Below are 22,903 nucleotides of genomic sequence, written 5' to 3'. Positions count from 1 at the left end.
ACTAGAGCGCTAATTCCATTTGATTTTTGTTAAGATTGAGGCTTCTAAGGGCTTAGTTGCAAGCAAATAGCTGTACTTAGCTGATCTTTCAGATCTATCTGCAGATGCATATTTCTCTGACAGCCAATGTGAGGTAATTCAACTCCAGTTAAACTTTTGAGTTTCTAAATATTTTTTTTTTTACTTAAAGGTCAGTTACAGGCGTATCTGAAATGAGATACAGCTATGAATTTAAGGGAATAAATTTAAGTGTTGATGTTACAGCCATTTGAAAATACTGAAATACTATTAGAATGCCCTTTTTTCTTAAGTCTTATCTGTTTGTTTTTCTCAGGTGGAATGTTTCTGGCCACTGGGAGTACAGATCACATCATTAGGGTTTATTTCTTTGGATCAGGTCAGCCAGAGAAGATATCAGAGTTGGAGTTTCATACTGTAAATACTTCTTTAAAATTACATATATATTTGGTTAAAACAATAATTTGAATAAATCTGGATAATTTGGAATAATATTTGATTTTTTTTTCTTTTACTACTCTCTTTTGTATAGGACAAAGTTGACAGCATTCAGTTTTCTAATAGCAGTAGCAGGTAAGCACACTCTTCATTCAGAGCTGGTTTTTTTGACCTTGTGGACATTTGCAAATACCAGTTTCTGGAAGTAGATATTAAAAATGCTTTCTGTTTTGAGGTTCATCTAGTAAAATCATCTGTAACTATTGCATCTCACTTTTGTTTTAATAATATTGCTTCTTCAGTTTTACAGTTGTTTTCATTGTAATGAATGGTCAAAGTATTTTGAATTTGTCAAAATTAAGGAGTATAAAAATACTTGGAATTTCTTAAGAAAATTATGTATATGCTCATAAAATACATGCATTTTTAGATATATTTAAATATTTAAACCTTATTTCAGTTAAGTGACTTCTGGATGCAGAAAAGCTATCAAACTAGGCTAGCTAAACAAGATATTGCTAGATCTAATGTTTTTTAATGTTTCACTTCAAGTTCTAGGTGTTGGATATGAAGGATGCTAAAGAAAACAGTTCAGTGTGTTGTAAAGTTTCTGACACTTCATTTAATGGATGTTCTAATGTATACTTTTATTGTGATATAAATAGTTGTAAACCAAGTTCCATTGTGCTCCCACCACCTCCTTCTGCTCCTTCTACCCCTGCACCCAAGAAGGGGGAAGAAAAGGGTGGGGGAGAAACTCAAACTGGGAAAGAATTATTCAAATAAGTATCGTTATACTTACTCAACATACAATGCTAGCTTATTTGGAGTAGGTTTTGTTTGCTTAAAATCATGGCTCTCCAGGCCCTTCAGCTATTTTTACCCCTTAAATTTCTTCCTTAGCTTTACCTGGTTTGATAGGGTCAGTTTCTCAAGAGTGCTCGTGGGGTGATGGTGTCCCTGTGCCAGAGCGTCACAACTCTGCAAGGTGCACCAAAGGTCAAAGTACAGTTAGTTTGGAAGGGGCTCAGGATAGGGAAGCAGATTCTGCTTTTTTCCAAGATTTCAGTTTTTTGCTGGTACGAGAAGTGTTTTTCACCTCAAACCAGTTATACAGCATTCTGACACTGTTTGAACTTCTTACTTGCAGCTTCCTTGTCTGAGTTCTAAGTTCTGGAACATCAATTTTCAAGTGTCCTTTCTGTACAGATCTGCCTTTGATCTCTGAGTAACTTTTTTTCCCTTTCGTTAGATTTGTGAGTGGAAGTCGTGATGGAACAGCACGAATTTGGCAATTTAAGCGAAGGGAATGGAAAAGCATTTTGTTAGATATGGCTACTCGCCCAGCAGGGTAAGTGATGTAAAATGTTCTGCGATCAGATAGATACTTGAAGGACATTAATATAATTTGCTGTTTTATTAAAAAAAAAAAAAAAAAGGAGAGAGCAAGGAAGAAAGTGAGGGGAAGGCCATCTTAAATTATTATTGCTTTAAATGCACAGTATGCTTGTCTAGCTCTCGAAGTCCAATGAAAACAAATATTTGACTACATATTCAGCTGTGGAAACTAGCATGTCCTGATAATAGCTCCACTAGTATTTTGATTAGATTAAAAGACTAAAAGATACTTAAAAGCCACTAAAGGTCAAATTTATTTGGCTTTCTACATAGGTATTTATTTCTGGAGCAAGAAAACCAGATCAGATCTGTTCTTGAGACTGCTTGCATTTTAGTACTTCAAGATTTATTGTGGTATCTGTATGCCCAGAAAAGCAGTGTTGGGTTCTTTCATACCACATGCCAGAGCAAATAAATTCCTTCCTATGTAATGAGTTCTTATTTGTTAAAACAATCTGAGAATTTACATGGCTTTGTAAGTCCGGGAAACTTTGTACACTAGAGCAAGTGTGAAAGAAGACTCAAAGATGGAGAACAACTTAGTGGGAATTATGACTTACACCTTTTTAGTTTGGCACGGAGGAGACATTTTCCAACTGACATACATTAGAAAGACTTATAATGGGTTTAAGGGTAAACCTTTATTCTCTTACTGATCATACTGAGTGGTTTGAAGGATGACATTTAAGAGAAAAAAAAAAAAAAAGGAAATGATTTTTGGAGTAATCCTGTGGAAAAATGTCTGGAAGACCAAGACAGGGATGGAAGAGAAGGCTAAATAAACTATAATTTAGTTAGATGCTTAGATCAGAGAACATCTGTTAGTTATGGGCAGATGCAACAAAACATAAATTTAAAACCGTTGTTCAAAAGTGTCTAAAACACTGGCACTTTGAGAACAGACCGAATTACTGTCTCTTGAAATGCAGCCTGTAAAAATTCTCAGTTTTAACTGATCCTGGGAGAAACAGGAATGGGTTCTTCTTCCTTGTGGTCACAAATAATGAACTTCTTTGAGAAACTCAACTGCTCATTTCAGTAAAGCACCTTTAGCTGAATTCTGTTTTGTCCTTTTGACTGGAGGGATAAGTACAGTTCCAAATTTGATCTTTTCTGCACAAGCACAATTTTATCAAAGAAAATGAAATTGCTGCACTAAAAGGAAAGAGTGAATTCAGCTTATAAAGCCTCCTGGGTTCTGTATTGAGTCTAGAAAGGAATCTGGCTATAACTACATTTTCTAATATTGAGTTTTACAATAGATACCATTGTGTAATGTATTGTAGTGCTTACTATATGGAAGATTTTATATTTTGTCTGCCTGCTTGGTGGTAGCATGCTATTGTTGCATTTGGTTGATGTTTTTTCAGAAATTAATGTGCTAGAGAATGCAGTGGTGATTCATCTTTAAACCACACTGATAAAAATGTAATTTTTGAGTATTCTGATAGATTATATTACAGATGGCTAGTGTCCTGTTTTCATAGGAATAAAAATAAAATATATGCAAGATTAAATGCCATTATTACTGATAGTAAAGTGGTGTAAAGGTGGTGGTATAGTACTAAATATAGCCTGAGAATTTAACTCATTTAAAGATACCAAAATACTTCTCTCCATATTAAGAACTACTTATTACAAATGCTCTCCAGGACAAATCACTGTTCACTGGTTGACCAGTTTGGATTTTTGCTGTTCAAATGTCAGAACGTATAATGCAGCTATCAAATTTAATTGGGTGAAGTCATGTATCAGAGGGCATTTTCTGGAAAAACAGATCAACAAATTAGCTCTAAGATATTAAGAGGACCCTATAGTCATTGTTTGAGCGTGTATGATTCTTCTGTGGTTGTATGTGCTACATAATGGAAAATATCTTTCATTTCTCTAGTTTCTAGAAGAAGTAATGCTTCTATTCTTAATAAAGCAAAATACATAAGTATTTACACTTGTTAGGGAAATAAAAATATTTTGGCAAACTAGGATTGCTTTGGAACTTTTTGCTCTTTTGTTTTAGACAAAGTTTTCAAGGAGTTGAAGATAAAATCACAAAGCTCAAGGTGACCATGGTGGCATGGGACCGACATGACAACTCTGTTATAACTGCAGTAAATAACATGACTCTGAAAGTCTGGAATTCTTTCACTGGTCAGCTCATTCATATTCTCATGGTAAGGTTTTCCATCGTGATTTATCAATCCTGAATGCAAATTTTATGTATGCATCATCAAAATTCTCCTTTTTGTGCCTTTTTTCTGTTTGAAAACTGCCTTACCAGATGTTTCCAAATAATTGAAGTGTAATAGAGATGTCTGTCAGCTGCTTATTAGAAAATAAAACTCTAAAGTTGCAAATAACCATTTCTCTTCAAGATATCTGAAACTAATCTTGGACTTCTTTTCCTAAAGTGCTATCTTGAAGGAGAGAGGGAAACAGTTGTTTCTTTTTACCTTTGTTTAGTGTGACAAATGTTTTGAAATACCATTCATGGATAAATTTGCCCTGTTTAAACAGACACTTCTGCAACCTAATCATTCCATGAATACAAAAAAAATAGTCTTCTAGCTAGAATAAATGAAATAATATTTTTACTTATGTCTGATACTCTTTTTTAAACTGAGAAAGTAGGTAACTCTAGGTAACTAGGCACTCTGTTAGAGATGGAAATATTTATGCAAAGCTTTAAAATTTAGTATTAATTTTGGAGATGTTTCTAACTTATAGTTAATTTAGATCCATAAAGAATCAAATATTAAGTTGCTAACTGCTACTCTGCATGAACAAATTGAAATCTGCAGAGCATTAATACCAAAAATACTGAATGTTGTGGACTCTAATCTTTTAAAATCATGGTGAAAGTGTTAAGACATACTTGTTGTGAAGGTGACATACTTGGCATACTTATTAGGAACCTGAAATTGCAACTGCAAAGAGTATGATACACTGCTAAAAAAAAGTGTTCTCATACTTTGTTGGACACTTTCATAGGTTAATGTTGCAGTTGCTAGTGTTAACGTATTGAATTGCTGGGTAAGTATTTGAGACAATCCTCTTGTTTGTCGTCTTGTATCTTTAATTTCAGGGACATGAAGATGAAGTCTTTGTACTTGAACCTCATCCATTTGATCCAAGAGTTCTCTTCTCTGCTGGACATGATGGAAACGTCATAGTTTGGGATTTGGCAAGAGGGGTCAAAATCCGGTCTTACTTCAACATGGTAATTATTGTGCTTTACACAGCTATGCCACAGCAACCTTTCTAAACTTTTTGCTTTTAGTACAGTCTTCCGTAGGCCATCTTGCAGCATGTATTTGTGTAAAGGGCAAGATCCAGTGAAGTCAAGAGAAATTCCTATTCAGTTTAGTGAGGCAAAGATTAAATATCTAAAGTGTAAGAAGTTGTTGATTTGGCTGTATTTCATAGTGTTATCTTTTTATTCTTCATCCACATGAAGCTGGAGTGTTAGTTTACATTGTCAGAGATCATGCATAAGAGACGGGGTGACAGAGACCTTCCTTTAGTGCTCTGTTTCCTGCCTGTAGAACCAAGATGGAACTTGGTTTATTTATGCAGTACTAATTCTTAATCTGGCTAAAGCTCTTCAGGAGTCACCTGACCTCATACAATGTTGTTGTATGCTGCCTTGGCCCATTGCACTGAATATTGTCAGCCTTTCTGTGTAGAGCTTTTCCATATGCAGGTTTCAAATTTGGTTCGTTCTGCACTAAATTAATTCTTCTGGAAGATGGATACAACAGGTATTTTCATCTGTTTCTTGATGTTAAGTGGGTCTTTGTGTGTAACTTTTTCCTCAAAAAGGTAATGATGTGTTGTACAATTCAGACTTTGTCTCCTGGAGAAAATTACAGGAGAATATGAGGAATGATTGATAATGCTGAGAGTAGGCAAATGGGCTTCATCCAGCCTTCAGTCATAGTGGAATGGCTGTCTTGGAGGCCAGCATAAAGAAGATCACCTGAAGAAGGGACCTGCCATAGATGTACTCACAAAAAAAGGGCATTTAGAAATAAAGTCAAGCCAGGAAGGTCCCTCTGAACCTAAAGAAAGATTTTTGAGATGTGCAATGTACAGTACAGTTCATAAAGTCTCTAAGGAAATTCTGCCAAGCGTCACAGGGGAGAGAGCAGCCTAGACTCCTTCAGCACTGACCTAGCTTCAGTATCGTTCCCTCTGCACTGATTTCTGCAACTGAACTTATGAAGGGTCCGAGACAATCATCTTGAAGCTATGAGTACAGATCTTTGTTTCTTAGTGCTATTCACTGTTAGCGGTTGGGGTTTATGTTTTTATTGCATGGTTAGGTTACCTTTCCACTGCTACTTATGATGGATGTATTGATATGGTAGTTTTCATGGAATTTAAGGTCAGAAGAGGCTGAGCTCATCTGCTCTTTGTAAGACAAGTTCATTTAAGAGCTACCAGAATCTAAATTGCAAATGCCTGTGACATTAAGCAACCCCTTGAAAGACTGAAATATTTATTTCAAGGGTACAGCATAACACAAACATCTAAAAAGGGTAAAAATCACATACATTTTAAGGTCTTTGGAGTCAGAGAAATGTGTATCAAAAAATCTTCAGCAACTAGTAATCTGTACTTCATGTTAGAGATGCATGTGAGAAAGTCTGCCTGCTGTGTGAGATGAGGGGAATTGTAAATCTGGCAATCAGTTTGTCTGAAACCATTGAATAAGTCATATGAGCCAGATATGCAAGAGAGGCATCTCTCTACAGTCTCTGAGTATTTCACTAGCCAGTCTTCCACGTCTGATGCTTCAAAAGACATGGGTGGAAATTAGAGGTTTTCTTGGATGATTGCAGTGGCAGGGGGATGCTTCTAGATCATGAGACTTGATTGCATAGTCATCTCTGCAGAGCTGCAAATGTTAAGTGTCTGGTTTACTGAGGGAGGGCATGACTACATACAGAGCTGCCAGTCTTCTCCCAGTTTCCTAACTGGCATATCAGCTGGGAACATCATTAGACTAGTCACTATTAAATTATTCTGATAACTGCTGTGACCTTCATTGACTTGTTCAATATGTCATCTCATACTTCTGAAAAACAGTATTTTTATTCAGGGCAGGGAAATTTTTACCGATGGGGTTCTTTTGGATCAGAAGGGGAAGATCATCTGGAGGAAACAAACCTGAGAGCTGAATGACATGAGATATTTGCTTTATCATTCAAGAACCTCTTATTATCATTGCTTGACAAAACAATCTCTGTGGTACCAGAACTAGCACTGGTTGACTTTGTCATAACAAAAGCTCTTTGGAAAAAAAATTGCAGACCTTGGGAGTGTTGGTCGAATTAGCAAAATCTGAGATGACTGTTAGCTTAATGATAGTCCAATCAGGTATTCGCAAACTAGGTGGATTGCTTGGTACATCTAAAGCCTTGTGGCAAACTCCTAAAGTAGAGTCGGGTATTTTCAATTTCTTCCGCTGCCCCCAAATTCTTTCATCGTCAGCATCAAAAAACCAAGGAATGCAAGTGATGTCAATCAGCTTGAAACTTTTCCTTTTATCCAGTCAGTGAATGTGAAATTGCAAAGTCATAGTTATCCAATACACTTTTTGGTTTGTATTTGACTTAAGTAGGGGAATTAAAGTTTACTTGTGCCCTGCTGGTGACAGATGTCACTAGGAGACTCTGGTGGTCCTAGAGAACGTTCTCTGCCAGAGAGAAGTTAAGATTTACTATTAGTAAGTTAAGATTTTAGTTAAGATTTACTATTAAATGAGTTGGCACAATCGCAGTTAATTTGAACCATTTTTGGTCTGTTTGTCGGATTTTGGTCTTTATAATTAATAGTAAACTCAGTCCAGTAAGTGACTGTCTACACATACGGGTTTACTCTCAGAATGTATATATATATACTTTATATATTCCACATTTTCACCTGTAGTCTTAACTTCATTTAATCTAGTTCTGTAAGTATCGTATAACTTGGTGTCAGAGTTCATGGGCATTCAGAACTAGCTTAATTCAGTGGTTTGAGTCAGCTAAACTCCAGGAACGTATTCACTACCCCAGAGAATGAAATTTGCCATAGAAATATCAAGAGTGTGAGAGGCTAAAGCTTTTTAGGCAATTTTGAGATGCAGCAACTGAGGCCCACATAAATACAGGTACTTGTTTTGTGGCCTGTGTAATATCCCTGCCAGCCCTGACTTAATGAAAAATGCTTCCCAGTGTATTTTTGTCATTCATTTTTCCAAGGAATCAATGAGGCAGTGGCTTTGCTGTTGTAATATTAGGACAGTTTCACATACTGTTTTTTCCAGGTACAAATAAGCATTTAGCAGACTTACGAAGGAACAGGGTAATAAACCTTAAGTGATTGCTGCAGCCAACTGTTTCAAAGCATATGTATTTCAAAAAATAATGAGTTTGCTATATAAGGACAGGGCAAACCCTTGTAAATGGTTTAGTTGTGGCTCATTACCCATGGCTTAGGTTCACTGAAGGACTTGACTGCTGTGGCACTTAAGTTATTGGGGACCAAGGTCCTTAGTTACCAAGGTGGAATGCAATGTCCCACCAAATTCTTGAGTTTACTGAGCGGTGTATGAGATTCAGGTGTCATAGTGGATGATCCAGGAAAAAAAAATACACTGAATGGTAAGCTGTCTAGCGAAAGCCACTGTGTGATAATGCACATAGAACTATATTTGAAATGCAGTTTCTTATTAAAAGCTGCGATGAGGCATCTGGATCCCTTCTGTGCTAAGGCACCTTTCAAATAACTGAGAGAGGTCCCTGCTTCCCTAAAAGGAGGGCACAGGAGCAAGTGGCACTCATCTTTTGGGATTGTCTTAACTAATGTTGAGCTGGGAAATGCAAGACCTAGATTCTCTTCTTTCAGTGGCAAGGTGTTCAGTTCAACATCTGCCACTTACCCAGGAGGGCATCTCAGCTATAAATGTCTAGACAGTACTTTTTCCTGACTTTCTCTTGGAAGTTTTGCCAGTGTGGAGAGGTGTGAATCTGTAGCCTGTGGGTTTAGGCACTTCTGCTAGGCTTGTTTTCTTGGGTGTGGAATCATGTTCTAAGTAAATTAAAAAGTGGTAGAAATGGCCTGTGGCTTCAAGCTTCAGGCAAGCTCTCGAACTTGCAGGATTAGTGCTCTGTTAGGTCATAAATAAAAGCTGTACACAACTCAGTTGTCATGTTTTCTTTCAGGAGTTCTCACTAAGTTACTTTTTAATGGACCTGACACTGGTGGTATGTTAGGAATGCCAGGGACTTAAGAATCTTCCAGATAAAAAAGGAGGTGCCTAGTAATGTGAAGTGGATGCATGGGGGTTTGTTTTGGTGATTGTTTGTTTTGTTGGTGATGGTGGTGGTGTTGCAATTTGCACATTCAGTACTGGTGTTCTTCATGTCAGGCTCTATACAGGTTTGTGGGGTTATGGTGCTGCACTTAATTTTTAGTTTTCTGAATTTACGTAGTTTCCTGTAAGCAGTACTTGTTAGGGTTGAGCTCTGAGTGAGGCAATGACATTGCCAGGGTTGAGCTCTGCTGATTCAGACTGCTTGCAAAAGACATTCTGTCTGGACCTTAGAGTGTAGGTTTCTTCTGTGGTGAAGCTGATAGTTCTTGTCCCATGGGTGGGCTGACCTGTAGAAGAATATTTTTAAAAGTTTCCTGAAAGGTTTCAGGATATGTACAGGCCTGTAGCTCTGTTCTTTTCTCTTTCTCTTTTTTTTTTTTTTATGATTTCATTTACAGCATAGCTTTATGAACAGTTGCAGGAACATATGGTGACTGCAGTTACATAAAAGTATGAAAACTGTACTACAGTAGCAAGAATTAAAGACTTGGAAGAAGCAGGCATTTTTACAGTCTTTGTCACTGTAGAATATTGGATTTTTGTACTGTCTCTTTGAATGCAATTGCTTTGCCTGAATCTGATACCTGATTTGTCAGACTTTGTTAGCAGGCATTGCAATTATTACACCAGTCAACTTGTGTTTTAGTTGATAAAAAACAGCCTTATGGCGTTTAAGAAATCCTTGTGTAATGTAGAAATTAATCAAGTAGGAACACTAATGCCTTTAAATAAAAAAATGGTTCTTCTGGTCAACAGATTTCCAAAAAAAAACCCCAAACAAAGCCAGAAACTGAAAGATCTTTCATGACTAGGTGTTGCAACAGCAAGTTGCAGCAAGTGTTGCTCTTGACTCTTATTGCAAGTTGCATCTTTGAGAAGTCAGCTTTTGTATGTCTGACACATTCACGTGTCTCAGGCGCCTCCCGTGTGCCAGAGTGCCTGTTAAGGTCAGACTTTTACTTGCTTGTAATCTTAATGTGCTCCTCCTGGTGACTCTGGAGAGTTCATGTGGACTGATATGTGTTCTCTGGCGCTGAGCAGTCTTTCTGAGTGCTGTTCTATGTTACGCTGATCTTTGCAATGTGCTCTGAGTGGGTGGTAGTTCTAGAACCCACTTTGAACTCAATGCAAAGTATTCTGAAGAATGGTTTGAAATACTGATACAAAAAGAATGTTTGTATTATCTTGTATTAAATTCACAGATCCAAATGCTTCAAAATCCTCTTACCTTTGCGACTTAATCTGACTTGCTGAAAGGCTAAGCCACCTTAGCCTTTTGCACTTAAAAGTCACACTATATATCTCCAGCTGTCGCAAATTTGATGACGAGTCTTTTTTTTAAATGCCAAAGCACATTTCATCAGAGCATATAGAGTACCATGAACATATTTCAGAAATGCGTTAGAAACGGAGCACTGTAAACTAGTGATTTGAAGCAAACTGATTCTTTTTGAGGAGGAGGAAGAAAAAAAGAAATGCTCACCAAACCTGTTCTCCCCCTCTCTTACCTTCGGCTTCCTTTGAAATGACAACTAACTCTGTTAGATTTGTGAAAGAAAAGCTTTAATCTCCCCCAGTAACACGGTCATTCTCTTCTGTGTCACTGAGTACATGTTGCTTGCCCTGGAAACCAGATTGGTACTTCAAGAATAGTGGATGATTTCTTACAGCAGTGTAACTGTTACTGCTTGAATTAGTGTTTGTTGCTCTTGTGCCCTCCGTCCCACTTTTATGGAAATCAGCGGGGAAAAAAAAAAGAGAGAGAAGAAAAAAATTAAAAATTGCAAAGCCTGAGAGGGACGGCTGACCTGCCCGCTGCATCAGTGCTGAAGAAGATATAGGGTAAAATTGCATTTCTTGCCTCTTTTTGAAATACTCTGGTTCTGGGGCTAAGATCTGCTTTTTCACTGAGACCTAGAAGGACAATGATGTCTTTGATAGCTGTAGTTGCTTTAAGGAGGGATGAGGCTTCTTACAGGTTTTCAGGTGTCCTAGAAAAATATTGTGGTGATTTTTTTTTTTTTTTTTTTTTAAACTGGGGCATATTTCCATCTGGATATGTCTACCAGAATCTTAGCTGTTTCCTTTCATTCTAGGCACTTTTCTGTTGGCAGGTCATGATGAATAGTCCCACACTTTCATGTAAAATGTGTTGCTTACATTTTATGTAAGTAGACATTGTATCCAGAACTAGGAAGCTTGTGACTTACTTGCATGTGTTCTTTCCAAAATGCTTATTAATTAGCAACAGATGATGAGACTTAGACTATAAATATGGACATTTTCTAGACAAAGTCAGGAGTTAAACACTTTCATGATTCTTTCACAAAATGTTAACTAGCATATTCAAAGATTTAGCTGCTGCGATGAGCATAGTTTCTTCCATCTGTATTAAAAGCTGTACATTAAAACAAATACACTGTAAGCAGCTGAATTGAAAAGTGACAATTTTCTAACAAGTTACAGTTTTTTCAGTTGCAATTTTAATATCAAATTAGTAATATGTGATTTTGTCCAACTTCATTTAAAATTGTCAGCCAGACGCAAATTACTTGAGCTTTTAGGATAAGGTCTGGATTTAACTGCATAAACAAAGTTTATTTCCTTTTTTTGTTCTCTTTTTCTTCTAAAGAATGTTTCTGACATCTAAAAGAAAAATGGGTACAAAAGTTTGCATTTTTGGAGTTCAGAGATTAAAGGACATCCTCCTGGAACCTTACGTAAATAGTTATGGACCCTTTGAGCAAGATAAAGTTATTTTGACTTTGCATCATACTGCTACATCAAAACTTAAATGTAATCATTCTCCTTAACAGGTACATTAATGGGAAACAGCAAATCTAAAGTTCTTGGTACTGCAAAACTTTTCAAAGTATTCAAATATAAACTGTTGTTGAATATATCGTACAAACAGGCATAAGCTCCTTGTAGGCTGATCTTTTGCTTATGTCCTTGATTTGAGTTAGGAAAGTATTGCAGAAGTTAATAATCTTAGAAAAACAGAACAAATCCAACAAAAACATACAAAAAAATCTTGTAGCATTGCAGCAGGGTAAAAACATTAATGAAACTGTGAACTTTTTAGCTATTGAGTTGTTTGGGCTGTGACGTCTTTTGCACAGTATTGGATGTCTTACATTGTCTTATCAAGTTGACTGGGAGCTTGGGCTGGCTTCTCTAATGAAGTCTCAAATTTAATGGAGCAGTGCTTGTTATCTGAGATAGAAAAATGAACAGCTGTACTTGAGAATGCTGGTCAGGATTTCTTAGCAAGACTTAAGACCAGCTACTCAGCATGACCAACTTAATATATTTTTTTTCTACCACAAATTAAAGAGAAAATAGCTGAAAAGGGAAAAAGTGCCACAGTTTGTTTATGCAGTTTTCAAGCAAACATACATAATGCCTTTCTTAGTGTTTTTTAATTTTTAGAGAAAGGACTATATATATTTTTACTTTAAAATTCATTATAAATTAATTTTAAATATCCTTTTTAATCTCTATGTATGTATGTCAGGTACATGAAGTGAGGCAATCGTGTAAATAAAGCTTGATAGACATTTTTGAAAAGCTGTAGTGGTTATGTCTTGGTGTTCTTGAAGTAATAGTTGTGAAGAACAAAAGTTTTACTTGACTAGAACGTCTTTCTCTATATACTTGAGAAGACAAAACTCCAGCATCTGCTTTTCGCACTTAGAGGATTGCAACATGGCCGTATTTCTAACAGTTACCAATGGGAAAGTTAGCTAGAAGGAAGAGTGTTGGAAGGATCTTGTGATGATGCAAGACTGCTCTTTAAAACGTTATTTACTTATTACTCTGCTAGAGTAGCTTTCATTAGTCTGTGTTCTAACTTTTTGTGCAGTGAAGTATGTAATGCTTTCATATGATCAAAATAGTACAATTTGTTTGTGAATACTCAAAAACTTATTTTAAGGTCCCTTGATTCCCTGACCCGTTTAAAGTTTATACCCAAAGTCTTGCAACTGTGCTATAGTAAAGAAAAAATATGACTCTTTTTGGTCCTTAGTTTTCTTTTTCAGGTTGCTTCTTTCTTGAGAAGCCTTGGGCTGAGGAAACAAAAAATGGATTTGATATGCTTGTTTTGAAAGTGATCTCTGAAATTCTTTTACTTAACTTGATTGCCTTTGAAAGCAAATGGGGTGGTAGGGTCAGCAAAGCAGATACTCACCTACCTTGGAAGGCCACCCTCTTCCTGATCACGTGGTGATTGGAGTTGTATGGCTCTGAAGTGCTGCCGCTATTTCAAATGGTGTCTTAATGAAACAGGTTTTGCTGCTTAGAAATGCTGGCACAAAAATTTAAAACATACAGCTTGTTTTTAAAATTCAAAATGTGTACTGTCACACATCCAGTGAGAAAGCTTGAAGCAAAGGAATATGTTCGTAGTGGTTTTGCTTTACATCTGCTATGTGAGGTACCGTGGTGAATATATGCCTTTTTATAGCTAGTTAATCTGTGTAAAAGTGTTACTGCAGGTAAATGTTTTATATTAAAAAAACCAAAACAAACAACATGTGTTGATGTCAAGGTTGAAAGTGGAGGCCACAGACAGTAAGAAATAAGGGCAAGATTGTTGAAGCTAATGTCTGAGTTTTTGTCCCCAAGTCTGTAGCTCACTGGTTGTCTAATTAATGTAAAGTCATCTGGTACTGTTCCTGGTTCCATGCGTTTTTCCCAAGTGGGTGCTTAATTACTTTTATAGGATGTATGGTAGTTGTATTGCATGGTCCTTTTTCAAGCTTACATGTTTTCCCTAACTTTCCCACATTGAATGTATCTTTTGAAAAATTCTGGATAGAAACACCTTATTAGCTTTGTGAGCTTTGGATATATTATAGATTTATTTGAAGCTACTAGCATAAGCAGTGGCTGAAATTGTCCTGTATAAAACTTGACCATAAAAAGATCAAGTTCAAGCAGCCCATAAGAATTTTCCTGATTTCTGCAATGGAAATTGTAGAGGGTGTAATTTTGACCCTGCTTGAAGTTAATGGAAAGTCTGCACTACAGTTGAAGAAATTGGACCATCTGGATGCGGCGATGTGTTGCTTGCTCTCTCCCCACGCCCTGGTCTCTCTGCCCTCTTCCCACATGTCTTATGTTTTTATATAAATCTGTGAAAAAAAAGTTGGGAACCCCCACAGAGGTGATAGTAGTAACATATTTCATAATGGCAATGTCTAGTTTTTGTGAATTTGGACACATACATCCCTTGTTAATGATCGTTTTGATGTTTTAGTACAGTTTAATCCTTGTGTTGCTTAGAATTTACTATCAGTGTTACGGTATCAACTGATTCAGGTCAAAAGAGTTTCTTCCTGCAAATTGTCAATCAAGCAGACGCTACTAAGTTGCAATCAGATTTTTCTGTGTACTGCTCCTTCAGAGAGCTGGTTGTTGGCTCTGTCCTTTGTTTTTAGCTTTGAGTGGACACTTCATTGCAGGCAGTTCCTATGCTGTGCCTCCTTCTGTCTTCGTATCTTCACGTTTTTCCTGCTCCCTCGTCTGAGGTCTGATCTTTTACTGGTCTGTGCGATACGGTTCCTTACTTTCTAATGCTGCTTCTGCTTTCAATGCAACCTGATAAACTCTGAAGCCCTAACAACATTATCAGATTGCTTACAACATTGTTTCCTTTTTGTTAATCAGTAAGCCTGCGTGGCCTACCTTGATTAGTTTTAGCCTAAATGACATACCAAGCAATTGGAGTCCCTGTCAGAAGAACAGCGTGGAAGATCAGGTTCCATCTGGGACAGCTCAGCAGAATGATCTGTGCATGAGTTTTCTGCCACATGAGGTGATTTTTTTGGACTGATGTCTAAAAGGCATACCACTTGCTCATATGGACAATGTATTGCAATCTCCATTGTTAACTAGAGAGTTAAAGATGGGTATTTCTGATGTTGTGGCCTTCATGAAGTCTGAAGAGACTTCCAGTTTTGCTGAGATGATATGGGATTATATTTTAAGACCAGGTTCTGTAGTCATCTGAAATACAGAATGACTTAAAATAAGATTATAGATGGGTTATTTTTGAATCAATCTGTGTATAGTCCTACTAAAATATTTTTGAAGTTTTCAAGAGGTTCCACCTTTGGATTGTACATCAGAGCAGATCCTGAAGAGCAAAGCCAGCAATACTCTAGTAGTCCAAGTAGGAGCCAGTACTGAGTTTGCAGGATGTTTCTTAAGAAAAATTTTCTTTAACAACAGAAAAAAGAAGCTGTAAATACTTTTTATATAACCTTTCTATAACTTCAGGCATTGACAGGGTGGGTGATCTGTTAGATCTCTTCATTCATAGGTTTATCTTTCAAGACAAATAACAGCATTCCTGAATGGAGAATTGACTTGCATGGCAGGACTACAGAAACATTTTACTCTTAATTACTTCTTGCCCTCTTCCTACCATTTGATACTTTGTTACTGTTCTGGAAGCAGTGTAGGAACCCTGTTGATTTTGATATTTATTTTTTTTTAAAACTGACTTACAAATTCAGTGTTCTTTTGCACTCCTACAAATCTACTGCAAGCTCTCCTACCTTTGCACAAAGTCTGTAGGTATTTTTTGGCTTACCATGGAAGCATGCTGTGATCAGAGATTGTTACTTAAAGCAAAGGAGAACGTAAGCCTGCAAGGGAACTTCAAAATATCAGAGACTGATTTGACTTGAGCAGATATGATATAGTTTCATCACTTATGAAAGAGGTTATATATTTTAATAACAGTTAACTTTGCTTTTTTGCTAGTTTTAAAAAGTTATTCTAGCGTAACATTGTTGTGATTGTTAGAATCTAAATTTCAGTTTTCAAGTTTGAATGTTGCTTGTAACTAATTTTTGTTTGTTCCTATGCATTTAAGTAGAGCAGTTCTCTTCCTGCTAAAGGTCTTTTTGTATAGGCATACAGAACAGTCCTCTTTCCTTAGTGTCCATGTGAAGAAGCTGACCTCTTAGGTTTTCCATTGTCGTGATGAGTGCAAACATTTTTCTGTAGCTCTTCCACTTCAAATTTACTTATCTTGAACACGGGAAGCAAAAACTACGTGCATTGCTTTGGAAGAGTTTGTGCTTATCATTGTCTGCTTGTCTAGCATCTGTGCTCTTTCTATTCTGGATACACTGCTGGTATATTTTAGGATTATAGTTTTCTTTTTGTTGTTGCATTGTATGTGATGCATTGCAGTGAATACACAGTGATTTTTCTCCCTGTGTTTCCAACTAAATGCATCAGACTCAGTGTGAAGGATGGGAGAGAATGTTACCTAAGGCTGGTAGAGGCTCAGTTCCCTGACTTTGTAAAACAGTGCTCATGACTTGCGTTGGAAGATGTGGTAGAAATACATAGCGTTATTGCGTGTAGACTGAATTGCATTATTTTTTCTATTGGTAAGTTACTTCTAATAATCTTACTAGATTCATGGCCAATTGCATCTTGTCCTGTTGGATTTTAATTGCTTCAGTTAATATTGTTTGTGCTGTGTCCCAAATCTGTTCTCAGTGGATGATTTTTCTAACATTCATTTCATCAATGGGCTCTCATTTTTTTCTGTAGTCACTAGCAGAAAGGCCTGACTTGAGGAACTTCACTGTTAACATCCTTTTAGCTCTGTATGTCTTTCCAAAACCAAGAACCATTATTCTTTCTGTAGCAAGTTTGCCTACTCTGCATTTCTCCTACTAATCACAATCTGTTCCATTCGAACCAAGTTTTCAGTGCCACGTCATGGCTGTGAAATCTAGCTAAGTTGACTGAATTATATTTTCTTGGTATAAAAAAGTCAGTTATTTTCCTCAAGAAAGTCTACTAAGTTTGTCTGGTACTCTCTACTCTTGATTACTTTTCATTTTACTTTATATTTTTCATATTTTTCCCCTCCTCCATGTCTTTTGGTTTTCTTAAAAACTAGATTTTTAAGTCTTTCATACTGCCTTTTGATAACAGGTCAGAAAGGCTTAATATTGAGTGCTCTCTCTGTAGGTGGTACTACTCTGTTTTCATACAATAAATTATTTTTATTGATCTAAGACATGTTACTTTGTGTACTAGTTTCAAAACTCTATTCTCCTGTTTTTTGGGAGAACAATAAGCTCTCTTTAAAAGAGGAAAAGAATGCATTCCTTTTTTCATTCTCTTATTCCATCAACATTCTTCCCTTTGTGATGTATCAATGTCCATTTGTTTCCTTGCTTGTGAAAATGTGGACAAATAGCTTAATTCTTGGGGTTGAGACCAGAAGTAATCTCAACTTAGTTCTCATTGTGTAGCATCACTGTTTTTTTCCGTCTTTGTGGCTGAAGAATCTTTACAACTTGCTTTGCTACCAGCAGCATCATAACATGTTCACTCTTGGCAGCCCTTTGAGGCAGCTCTTAACTGGCCAGTGCTTTTTCTGTTCTCCTGATCGGTCTCTTCCCATCACTGTTGATATCCTTTCATGTAGCGGGGAAAGGTTCCAGACACAATAAACAGTTTATCATCTTTGGGATATGGTCTTCATATAGTTATTGCATCTTTGATTTAAAAGGGATGGAGTGGGGAAAGCAGCTTCCTTCTTGCTCAAGTCCCTTATCTAATTTGCTGAAGTTGCAGCTTCAGTGATTTACTACAGCTTCCCCTTTTGCAACTTAACATTTAGCTTCTGTTTCAAATGACCAAGTCCTCTGTGATAGTTTTATTATTTAAGAAATTCCATTGTAAAGTGTCATTTATTAATCCCAAAATATTTTTGTTTACAAAAATTCTATCAGGTAGTGCACACTGGCAGGCTTTGCCCTTTGATTTGTAATAGTAATTATAACTTGGAAAGTTATCCTGAACAGTAATTTTTGTTCTTATAATACTAAGCATATTTATTTCCAAGTAATTGTACATCAGACTTGACAGGTGGTACTAAAAGGTCTTACTGCTGTCCTTTCCAAAAGCACTTTTTAAAACAGATTCTGGCCACATTTAAACGATTTGCACTGTGCTGATCACTGAATAGTAGGTCATTATTCTTTTCCTTTACATATGAACAGAATGTCTTCCAACTAACACTCCTAATTCCCAGGGGTTTCTTGAAAATTGTCCATCCAAATCATTTATTGCTGGGAGGGATTAAAAACCCCTGTCATCTTAATAGTCTCTCTTTTTTTTTTTTCTTCTATTTCTTATTTTTTGCCTTGCTGTGGTTAGCAAAAAGTTCTTCCCACAACATGTCTTATATTCCTTGTAAAGCAAAAAGAGTTCAAATCTTAGGCTCTAGGGAAACCCTGAAATTCTGTTGATGAAGGACTTTAATGTTAGGAAGCTAGATACTTTCATGCTACCTTTACTGGAGGAAGGGGAAGGGAACAGAAATCTCTCTGTAAGTACTCCTTTTCCAGGTTTTTACTATCTATCTGCAAAGCTTATTGGGCTGAAGTTCCTCCCTCTTTCCACCTGCTTCCCCAAACTGTCTCCCTTTAATACGGTGAGCTTTCTACATACAAAAAGCAGCACAAAGTTGTGACTTTGCCTTGGTTGTTGAATCTTGCTTAGCCTAAATTAATTCTGCGTTCTTAGCTGTCGTGATGCTAGTGTCACTCGCTTGAAACTCTGTTTTTATTTTCCATCTCTTTCTATAGGATACTTCTGTTAAGAATTCATTTCTTCTGGAATAGTGGGCAAAACGGAACATAAAACTTGCGTTGGGTTACGTTCCTCTTTTGCTAATCTGGAAACTCATTTGACTTTTATGGAAAGTACCTGTAGTAAGAAAGACCTTTATCAAATATGAAAGCACTGATACTAGATGTAGCAACCTCTGCCACTGGGGGGGTGTGCAGGGATGTGGGTGTGCACGTATTGTAAGACTGTGGGCAAAAGATTTAGACTTCTTGCTTTTGTCTCAGCCTGTAAGACAGTGAGAACAGTACCTACCTCACAGGTTTTTCAAGGCTTAGTTTGTTAACTTTTTAAAAATAATGCTGATGGCCTCTGGAAGGTGCTACAGAAGTGCATGGTGTTACTGCCTGCAGCTGAATACTGTTGTTTTTTCTGGCAGTATATAGGCCTGCCACGGTTAGGAAATAATTGGTTTGGTGTCTCTTTAAAGAAAATGCAAAAGTGCTTTGCTGGGGAGAATAGAAAGGGGCTTTCTGAAGAGGTGCTGAAGACATGAAAATTCAGAGTGGTGATTGGTCACCTCTGCTTGATTGACAGGTTGCAGGGAAAAACAAAAACCCATTTGTTCTGGCTTAATGGAACTGGAAAACAGAAAATGAGTATCAGGTAAAAATTCCTTTTTTAAAATCTTTGCAGTTCTCCTTTAAAAAGTGGAGTTTTTACACAAATCTACACCTCCCCCACTCCAATAAATTAGGAGTAGGAATGACAGAAACAGGCAGTTGCTAAGCTGTGTAATGTGGGTTGTCTATGTCAGTGCGTTTTCTAGTGGGCAGGTGTTCTGAAACACTGCAGCAGCCAGCGCTACTGGGCTAGCTCAGCAAAAAGGCAGAGGATGGAAAGGGTGTAGTGACTAAAGCCCTGAACTGGACCCAGCTCTCTGGTTAGGCTTATTAGCAGGACTTTGAAGGGGAAGCTTTTATTTTCACTTCCTATACTGTGCCTGCTTTGTGGATAAAGTCTGTCAGTTTCTACTACTATCAATTTGGCATCTTTCATGAGCATTATTACAAAATTCACTGGAAAGTGAACAGCTAAAAAGTAAACTACATTTTAAAGTAACTTCCATCTAACAGTATACTGTCTTACAGATGTTATAATAAATTTCTACATCGGCACCAGTTTTGAGAATCATAATTGAAAATTATTTGTTTCTGGTAACTTAATTATTTTTTTTGTTAATGTATTTCAGATTGAAGGACAAGGACATGGTGCAGTTTTTGACTGCAAGTGCTCTCCTGATGGACAGCATTTTGCATGTACTGATTCTCACGGTCACCTTCTGATTTTTGGCTTTGGTTCCAGTAGCAAATATGACAAGGTACAGTGCAAGATAAAAACCAAAATGTTTCTCTGTGTTGAATGCATTTGTGCAAACTCTCCTTCAGAGCTTCATTACAAGAGGATGTATCTTAACATAATTATGAGCCTCTAATATGGGATGTTTCAGATTCCTGTTGTTGACATTGAGTTTTCTTTTACTGTCTTTTTTTAAAAGTGTGGAAACATGCTATTAATCTATTGTTTACATGGGAAATTTAAAATAATTTAAAAAATAATTAGCCAGTCATTGTCTGCTCTCTTAAGTGATGAGTTTACAAGTGTCTACTAATGGATCCACATGGATATGTGAATAAACTGCAGTGGAATTGATAGTAGTTTAACATTTTCCTTTAAATATTTTTCTGATACCTAAGAAAGATTAAAAAAAAAAGGAGGGAGGGTATAATAGAACTGTTTCTGCTATCTGTATTTAAACATTGCATAGCCTAGGAGACAATTGTTTACAGTAGATGTACTATAACCTTCTAGAGGTAAAACATTATGTCTGCTAATAAAGTCCTGCTGTTGTGGATGCCTTGGTGCTTACACAGCAATGTTCCACCATTACTGTGTAATCAAAATATTACATCTTTATTGTAATGTCATAGCCTGCATTGTGAATTCTAAGTGTGGGTGTCTTGCCACAGACCCTCATGACTATAAAGATATGTGGTGGGGGGGAGGTTTTTTGTCTGGTGATGAGCATGCCCTATGAACCATACAGGTCACCTAGTCTGGAGTGCCCACAAGGTCCTAGTTCTTCTTTTGCCACTCAGGGAAGAGGTGAGGTATGTCTCCTCTCCCTCTTTCTGAGACTTAAGCAGACGTATCTGCTCCAGGATTTTCATTTCTGCTTCTGGCAGCTGATATGTGAAGGTTGTTGGTGAAGTGCTGGTTTCTGGATCTTCCTTTCTGCTTTGGATCTTTGGACTCAGGTTGGCCTTGAAAGCATTTTGGCAAACAGCAGCACAGAGGGGCCTGAAAGAGGGGAGAGCAAAAGGAATTTTAATATTTCTCTTGTAAGCCACTGCATTTCTTTCTGTAGTCTTCCAGCTCTTATTTTCATGCTAGTTACAGCAGCATTTGCATATTGGGAATCTTTTTTTCTTCTTGTCTCTCAACTCTAATTGGAAGTACTCGGTACTTGGCTGCTGTTGCTGTCCCTCAGCTATTACTAGCTGTGCATTTCCTGTTAAAGACGACAAATGAGCAGACACACCGCAAGCAAGGAAAACCAGGATCATCAAATCATTTTCAAAGTCTTTGTCTTTCAGAGTTTTTACTCTTCCAAACTTTTAAAGCTTGTTGTAATAGAAACATTTTTCTCCCTGTGTCTGTGGATTGTTCTAGGTTAATTTTCTCTCCGGTCGTTTTGGAAGTATATAGTCCTCAGCTGCTTAGAAATGTTGGAAATGAGATTGAAACAGTGAGCCTTTGTGTCTTTACTGTGAGGGACCAGGAGCTTCCTTTACACTACCTTTTGAGGATTTACCTTGTGAGGGATTAAATCTGTTGGAAGAATGAAGACGATTGCTTTTCACTTCTTGAATTCTACAGACTCTTCGTTCTCTTGGGGTTTTTGCTGCAGCCTCTGAGAGAAGGTTATGTCTAAATTTTTTCACTTATTTGGTAATTTAAAACGATCCTCTTCAGCTGTTTCTGTGCCAATGGTAATCTTGGCACTCTTGACCATAGAAGAAACGGGAGCGAGTAGGACTTACATTTGTTACCTCTCTAGTCTCAGTCTTCAGCTGTCAGAAAACTCAGCTTGGAAGTTTCCTGTCTCTTTCTTGTCTAGGTCCATCCTCTCCTTCGTTTTTGTCTGACCTGCTTTATTGTAAAATGTAGCTACAGGTAGGTAGGTGCTGGAGCTTAGGTGTTCTTTTTTCTGTCCTCCCACCCTAAGATACTTGGGTTTTTTTCAGACATATTGTGAGCATATAGTCTGGTAGGACCTGCTTGAAGTGGTTTCCATCCATCCTGGGGAATTATTTTTACAGAAGAAAGGAGCATGGTAACCTGTCCTGTATTCCTGCACTTGAGAGTTGTGTTCAGGACAGTGATTGTAGCTGAGATAGTGGTAGCTCTGCTGAGAGAACAAGCTCTTGGTTTTCCAAATGTATGTTTCCATGTTATGTTCAGATATTATCTGTGTTTCCTAGTTGACTTGAACCATTCTCTGGGCTTTTTTTTTCCACATTGTGATCTTGGCCATGGTGAAGGTTGAATGGGTGTTTTTGGATTGTTTCCTCCCAGCCTCAGTCCTGTTTTTTTTTTTTAATATGTTTTTGTGGAGTAATTATTTAGTGGGGGTAAAAAAGAATGCATTTGCTGCTTGTTTTGGGCTCCTTTGTTATTTGACCCAATTAAAGGAATTTTAAGCCAGTCTCAGCTGAGATTTCTGAATGTGTGAACATCATCTGAGATGAGCTGAGCTGACTGTCAACAGGGCATGTGCACTTCAGAAGTTCTTGCTTAGGTGGAGGCATAAGAGAACTTTCTGTTGATTTTAGATCTTAGATTGGACTAGATCTCTGAGCTTTCTCTGGCTTTAGTTCCTACACACTGCCCAAACAACAGTTCTTTGTTGCAAGTTGACAGCTCCTGTGTGATGGATTGGTGCACTAGTGAGGAAAATCTCTTTGCATTTGTGTAGTTGTGGAGAAACTCAGCATTCTGAATGTGTAGTGTAAT

The 22,903-nt window shown here is 37.2% G+C and overlaps 1 protein-coding gene across 4 annotated transcripts in view; it reads left to right on the top strand.

Annotated features, from left to right (window-relative positions):
- The window catches only part of PHIP (pleckstrin homology domain interacting protein), a 109,345-nt gene that overhangs the window by 37,612 nt on the left and 48,830 nt on the right, over nt 1–22,903 (top strand). For all 4 annotated transcript variants that reach the window (XM_065630823.1, XM_065630822.1, XM_065630824.1 and 1 more), the window contains exons 11-16: nt 335–435; nt 551–591; nt 1,709–1,807; nt 3,872–4,025; nt 4,937–5,071; nt 20,079–20,207. In XM_065630823.1, coding sequence (XP_065486895.1) covers nt 335–435; nt 551–591; nt 1,709–1,807; nt 3,872–4,025; nt 4,937–5,071; nt 20,079–20,207 — 659 coding nt within the window. The remainder of the gene's footprint in view (nt 1–334; nt 436–550; nt 592–1,708; nt 1,808–3,871; nt 4,026–4,936; nt 5,072–20,078; nt 20,208–22,903) is intronic.

Source organism: Caloenas nicobarica, chromosome 3 (genome assembly GCF_036013445.1).
Source record: "Caloenas nicobarica isolate bCalNic1 chromosome 3, bCalNic1.hap1, whole genome shotgun sequence".
In the NCBI taxonomy this organism is placed as follows: domain Eukaryota; kingdom Metazoa; phylum Chordata; class Aves; order Columbiformes; family Columbidae; genus Caloenas; species Caloenas nicobarica.
This window is presented reverse-complemented; position numbering and strand designations above follow the sequence as displayed.